A 7159-nucleotide genomic window follows, 5' to 3' on the forward strand; every position below is an offset into this window, starting at 1 on the left:
CATGAGCATTGCAGACTGGCGATTGTTTTGTCAACATGATAAAGACCATTGGGTGAAAGTAGTTCAGGATCAAGGATACCCATAACTGGCACAATATAAGCATAGAGATATAATTAAAGAATTGAAACTCTCTGAATAGAGTAGATATTCAATATATCAAAAACAAAACTTCATTGCAAAAATATCTTATTCTCCTTTCAGCTCAATCAAGATCAAACTCTCCACCAAATAAACAACAAAATAGACATAAAAATTGTCATAAATACTCAAACCCGAATACAAGTAAATGTCAACACATGAATACTGCAGAAAACTCCCACATGTAGGGTAACTACTTCCAGGCAAGCAGCAAAATTAAGATGGAAAAAGCACAGAAAACAAAAGGCAAGGGAATTCAAAATAAAATTTACCTCCATGCTCATAATTCATTCTGCTGGATTGGCACCCTGCAAACCACTATATATATGAATTAAGCTCAAAAGAACAAAATGCTAGAAAATAAAAAAATTATCATATCATATGCAAAAAAACAAAATATCAAAACATATAAACAAGGATCCAATATGCAAACTTATGTACAAAACGGGAATCTGTCATATGCTAAGCACTTCAACCCATGAAATCAAGTTTTTGAATCAATTAAGAATTACCTAAAGAAAAAAAGATTAATATAGTACCTGTATTGTTCAACTGAAGATTTAGTCACAATTGGTGCAAATTTCTTCTCGCGATAACCCATGCCAAATTCTTCATCAATTACCCAAGAAGGCTGCCAAAGGAGTTAGAATTAATATGTTGAAACAAAATAAACGTAAACTTTGTGGACAAAATAAAGGTAAACAAAGAGTTCATCCCGCACTGGTTCAGAACCTCCACCTATCAAGAAGCATACATTCCAATCATTTTCCCTCTCAATGGACCTGATCTATGGCACAGGACTTCATATCCTGATATTTTGCCTCCACCAAAACGGGTGTTGCCAGGTAGACCAAAAAAGAAAAGAAGGCTCGAGAGTTGGGAGCAAAAAAAGGATGATACACAACTTGGACAAAAAGGAATCCCTAAGAGATGTTCCATATGTAGAGAACTTGGGCATAGAAAAACTAAGTGCCCACAGAGAAGTCAACAATCAAACGAAGAACGTACACCACACCCAACTCAAGCAAGTCAGATAACTCAAGAACCCCAGACTGATGAAATTACAGCACAACTTTAGATTGTTCTAGTTTCAAACATTAAGTACATCTTTGTTCTATTTTGGATATGTACTTTGACTTTAAATAGTGTTGCTTTGCTTTCTGTAGTGTATTTTGCACTTAACAATGTATACATTTTGGATGATATCTGAACTATTTTGGATGATATGTGATGTTTTCTGAAGTATTTTCTGTCATATTGTATTGGCTGATTTCATATTTTGCACTTAACAAACGCTCGCCAAGAGAACGCACGTCCAATTCACGCTCGTCCAGCGAGAACAAGACGCTCGCACTGTGGACGCAAGTACGTCCAGCGAAGCGAACGCCCAGTGAGTTAGAAGAGGACGCTCGTCCAGCAAAGCGAACGCCCAGTGAGGCAGAAGAGGAGGCTCGTCCAGCGAAGCGAACGCCCAGTGAGGCAGAAGATGACGCTCGTCCAGCGAAGCGAACGCCCAATGAGGCACAAGAGGACGCTCGTCCAGCGAAGCGAACGCCCAGTCAAGCAGCAGAGGAGGCTCGTCCAGCGAAGCGAACACCCAATAAGGCAGAAGAGGAGGCTCGTTCAGCGAACTAAGACGACGCTCGTCCACAACCGCTTAGTGGACGCTCGGCATCGAGAAGTGGGACGCTCGTCCACGCTCAGTGGATGTTGTTTTTCCACTTGTGGGGATTTTGAACTGGAATTAACACCTATAGGAGATTCGGTCTGAGTATAATAGGAAGGTTGGAGATTGGGTCTCAGTATAATTGTAAAGTGTACTTCAGCCATACTAAAAAGAGATTATTCTTAGTCTAAGTGAGTTAAATTATTACAACACTTCTTTGAAAATTAGAACGATTTGGTACTTCTTGCCAGAAACATAACACTTTTCTGAAAATTACATTCCAATATAACCATCTTCTTCAATAAATACAATGCCATTAGAAGCACAATCTCATTACAATTTAAGTAACTTCTTCACAATTTAACTAACTTCTTCATCACAAAATGTGACTGATACAACACTTCAACAGAATTAAAACATAACACATACAAAGACGATATTAATCAACACCATCAAACATAACATCCAGATTAAGACCTTTTCCCTTCTCTGACAAACCAAAAGGGATTTTTCCAAATTCATAATCTTTCTCCTTTGCCACCCAATTGTAGAATCCCTTTCATCAACATTATCTTCACTGGCCCATTTGAAGAAATTACATCCTCGCACTTCTTCATTTCGACTACGCTGTACAAAACATGCAACCAAAATCATCTCAGCCAAAACCAAATAAATGTATCCGAAAATAAAAAACACCACGAAGGGAAGAAACCTTGTAATTAGGGCAGCCCCAAAAAGGCTTGCCTTGGTTCTGAGCAGTTTTCGCGACTCTCAATACGGCAAGCTCTCCATAATAGCATATTTGTGTGCCAAGCATTCCTCTTGATGAAGCACCACGACAGCTTCCCCGTGAGCAAGACGAACAGTCATTCGTTGACATTGCGTCGTCGTCCACACCAACAAAACAACCCCAACCCCAAAAATGAACCACAATCAGAGAAGAGAACAGGGATACGACACCCACCTCAGACGAAGCAAACAACGAAGGGCACAAAACCTCTGCGACCTTCTTCACCTTAGAAAACAACAATAGTTACTGAACATAGGGCACCCACTTCACACCAACCAAACAACGAAGGCCACCCCCACCTCAGTTCACCTCTTTAACCTCTGCTACTAGCTACCTGTAAAAAAAACCCTAATTAGCCCTCTTGAACGTACAAAAAAAAAACCCTAGTTTATTTCCCCAATTTAAAAAACGTTACCCCATTTCAATTTCCCAAATCAGCCTGCCACGTCAACTCACTTAAGCCACCTCATTGCCACGCTTGCACAAATCACGTTCACAGTCAGAAAAACGTTATCAATTATAACGGCGTTAAGTGGGTAGGATTCAATTGATACAAATTTCAAAACATGGGTATCAAATGCCTACATTTTTAAAACCGGGTACTAAATAGCAAATTACCTCCCAACATGGGGACTAAGTAGGTAATTAAGCCTAGAATTAATATGTTGAAACAAAATAAACGTAAACTTTGTGGACAAAATAAAGGTAAACAAAAATCACGTGCTCCACTTTTGTTGTTTCTGGACAACTTTGTGCTCCTTTAATTCCATTCTTTTGGTCTGATTTTCAATCCTGCACAAATATATCACACAACTTAATATTCTCTTGGCTAAACAGATTGCAAGATACAATGCACAAGATAAAGAATTCTCCCTTTCCCGGTCTTGCACAATTGACGTGGAAAATGGATCCTAGTTGCACTTAATTTACAATCTTGTGCACTAACCTTCCTATTCTCATCAATCCAAAGCTGCACAGATATTTAAACTTCAATCAGTAGGGTATCCATTCAATACTATCACTTAAGAGCTAAAACCGAAGCAACAATTCAAAACAAGGGTAAGTTAGACAACTTCCCTATTTGGATGGTTGTTTCTAGCCTGCTCCAAGCTCCACACTGAGGTGTTGTTGCTGCTGTCTACTCAGAAATACTTGACTCCAATTAGACTCTAATTGAGATGGAACTAAATGGCAATCAAGAATATACCAAAATCAAACTGACATCTGCACATAAATCAGCAAACAAATTTAAAAAATTGGAAGTGAATGTCGTAGTAGTAAAAAATTTTAAAAGTTGAAGTAAATGCAATAGAAATTTTCTCTTTTGTTATCTTGATTGCACTCCAGTTTAAGCAATCTGCACAAGAAACAATTAGCAAGTCAGTTAAGCTTACAGGTTCATCTTAAGTAATGCCTCCAAATCTTTAGTGCGAAAACGACCGCTGCCAACTCCAGGTCGTGCGTTGGATAGTTTCTCTCATGTACCTTCAGCTGCCTAGAAGCGTACGCGACAGCCCTCTTTTCTTGCATCAGTACACAACCCAAACCTTGATGAGATGCATCGCAGTATACCTCGAATGGTTTGGCAGTGTCTGGAATCACTAAAACTGGAGCGCTCGTCAACTTCTGCTTCAGTTCTTGAAAACTCTCTTCACACCGATCGGTCCAAGCGAACGGGTGATCCTTCCTAGTCAGCTGAGTCAGCGGAGCTACTATCTTGGAGAATCCCTCAATGAACCGTTTATAGTAGCCCGCGAGCCCCACGAAACTTCGGACTTCAGTGACCGATCGTGGGCTTTCCCACTCCAAGACCGTTCGTACTTTTGCCGGATCTACCGAAATACCACCAGCTGATACCACGTGGCCCAAGAACTGCACTTCTTTCATCCAAAATTCACACTTGGATAACTTAGCGTACAACTCCTTCTCCCTCAATACGCCAAGTACCGTCCTCAAGTGCTCCTCATGCTCGTCACAGTTCTTGGAGTAGATTAGAATGTCGTCAATGAAAACGACCACGAACTTGTCCAGATACGGTCTGAAGATTCGGTTCATATAATCCATGAAGATTTCTGGAGCGTTCGTCACCCCGAACGGCATCACCACATACTCATAATGTCCATAACGGGACCGAAAGGAAGTCTTCTGAATGTCTCCTTCCTTTACCCGAATTTGGTGATAGCCCGATCGTAAGTCAATCTTCGAAAATACGCTCGCACCCTGTAGCTGATCCAGCAGGTCGTCAATCCGAGGCAGTGGATACTTGTTCTTGATGGTCAGCTTATTAAGTTGTCTGTAATCAATGCAGAGCCGAGAGCTGCCATCTTTCTTCTTCACTAACAACACAGGTGCTCCCCAAGGTGATGCGCTCGGCCGGATGAACTTCTTATCCATCAAATCTTCAATTTGCTTCTTGAGTTCAGTTAATTCAGCTGGAGACATCCGATAGGGTTGAACAGAGATGGGTGCTGCTGTCGTCACCAAGTCTATCGTGAACTCAACCTCACGAACAGGAGGCAGTCCAGGCACTTCATCCCGAAAGACGTCCGGGAATTCATCCACAACCGATCGTCCTCCACTGAGTTTGTTGTTGGACAATCGCTCAAAATTCACTTCTTCCACCTCTTTGTCTTCATGCGTCATTATTAGAAAACAGCTGGCGCCCTCCATGATGTCTTCCTTCAATTGACCGAGCGTCACTGATAATTCCTCTTCTTCTTCATCCGGAAATACTAATTTCTTCTTGCCATAATCTATGAGAATGCGATTGGTAGCCAACCAATCCATCCCCAAAATTACCTCTAAACCTTGAAGAGGTAAGCAGATGAGGTTAACTTTAAATCTACGCCCCTCAACTTCTATGGGATATCTGACGCAAACCGTAGATGTCCTAATCCCACCAGCTGCTGGGGTTGACACCACCAAGTCGAACTGTAATTCGCTCTCCACTAACCCTAGTTTCTCAACGCACGCCTTTGAGATGAAGGAATGAGTTGCCCCCGAATCATACAATACACAGCAAGGCTTTCCAAACAATAAGCAAGTGCTGATGATGAGTGTACCTGAACGAGCAGCTTCAGCACCCGTGATCGCATACACTCTCCCCACTGCCTGCGCTCGTCCACCTCTTCCTTGCTGTGCTCTTCCAGCGTTCGGCGGCCTCATTGCCGCCCGTCCTCCCATATTACACTCATGCTCTAAATGTCCGTTTCTTCTGCATCGGTTGCAATATTTTCCCCCTGATAGTTGAGGACATGCCCATCGATAGTGCGGTCCTCCACACTGAAAGCAAGTTACATTCCCCTGCTGTCCAGACTGACCGACAGTAACCATTGCTTGTGATCCACTAGGGGATTGTGTTGGACGAACGTAAGGAGACCTTCTCACGTTCGAAGTATTTCTTGACAGGATTGGCCCCTTACCCACTTGTTGTTTCTTCTGTTGCTCTACCTCTGCCATATTTTTCTCCAGTACTTTGGCTCTCTCCACCATGGCAGGAAAAGACCGAATACACAAGCCGGATATTAACACCTTCAAATCACTCCTCAGCCCGTTCTCAAATTTCCTGCACTGCCACTCCCCACTGGTAGCCATAGTGTTGAAACGAACCAAGTCCTTGAACTTGTTCGTGTATTCAGAAACAGACATTCCACCTTGTACCAATTGCAGAAACTCCACTTCCTTGGCAAAACGAACGCTGTCAGGAAAATATTCTTCATAGAACTTGCTCCTGAATACTTCCCATGTGATGGGACTGTGAGCGTCCACCAAGATGGCCCTCATGCTCGCCCACCAGTGGCTTGCTTCCCCGGTCAGTAGATACTCCGTGAATGCCAAGCGATTCTCGTCCGGGCACCTCTTGGCATTAAAGATTCTATCCATGTCACGCAGCCATTGATCTGCCTCGTCAGGGAGGCAATTCCCACTGAATTTGGCTGGATGGTGTTGAAGGAAGCTCTCCAAGCTCCACTCAGCATGTTGGGTAGTGTTGGAAGAGGACGCTCCCGATGTGTTCCTAGTAGCGGCAATAATCTCCATTAGCTGCCTCTACGTAGTTTCAGAGTTGGCGCGAGCGGCCTCCAAACTCTGCAAGGCAGCCGCGTTCTGTTCCATCAGGGTAGCGTTCTGTTGTTGCAACCTATCGATTATCGTCTCCAACAACCTGTTGTTGTTGGGCACATCAGGTTCATTGGGCTGTGGTGGAGGAGGAAGTCTAGGTGCCATTTGTTCTCTGGGAAACAGAGAAAAACGAGCGTTAGTCATGTTCAAAGAGTTGAAAAATAACTCATTAAACACACATTAAGCACATAGCAAAAACATAGTGTACTCATAACCTACAGTGTCCTTAAGAGAACAAAACTGCTCTGATACCACAAATGTAACATCCCAAAATATAGTAATAACCATAAATTAGAATTAATTACATTGCATAATAAAACAGTGCAGTCTTACAATAATACTAATGCTCAAAAGCCGAAAGGCATTAAGTACAAATGTATCTACCAAATAAGAGAAAAGAGAAGGAGTCAGGAACGAACGGTTTTACAAAACTTAGTACCGAACGA

General features: G+C 42.3%; 1 protein-coding gene across 1 annotated transcript; it reads right to left on the reverse strand.

The window, feature by feature from the left end:
• Positions 1-1103: 1103 nt before the first annotated feature.
• LOC148196495 (uncharacterized) lies at positions 1104-6632 on the reverse strand. Its single transcript, XM_088095408.1, has 7 exons — positions 5402-6632; positions 4936-5347; positions 4080-4632; positions 3541-3564; positions 2517-2819; positions 2282-2431; positions 1104-1190 (listed from the first exon to the last, which is right to left on the reverse strand). The coding sequence occupies exons 1-7, from the start codon at positions 6630-6632 to the stop codon at positions 1104-1106; spliced, it is 2760 nt and encodes a 919-aa protein (XP_087951534.1).
• Between the last annotated feature and the right edge of the window lie 527 nt (positions 6633-7159).

The sequence above is a fragment of the Vigna umbellata genome, chromosome 7, assembly GCF_029865625.1.
Source record: "Vigna umbellata cultivar VRB3 chromosome 7, Vumbellata_1.0, whole genome shotgun sequence".
Classification (NCBI taxonomy): Eukaryota; Viridiplantae; Streptophyta; class Magnoliopsida; order Fabales; family Fabaceae; genus Vigna; species Vigna umbellata.

Excerpts from the sequence above, each read along its gene's own strand:
- LOC148196495 (XM_088095408.1), bottom strand. The coding sequence starts at position 6,632 with ATGGAGATTATTGCCGCTACTAGGAACACATCGGGAGCGTCCTCTTCC. Across the intron at positions 5,348-5,401 it reads CATCTGCTTACCTCTTCAAG|ATTATGGCAAGAAGAAATTA; the intron begins GTTTAGAGGTAA and ends GCATTCTCATAG. Across the intron at positions 1,191-2,281 it reads TTTGTCAGAGAAGGGAAAAG|TCTGGGGTTCTTGAGTTATC; the intron begins GTCTTAATCTGG and ends TAATTTCATCAG.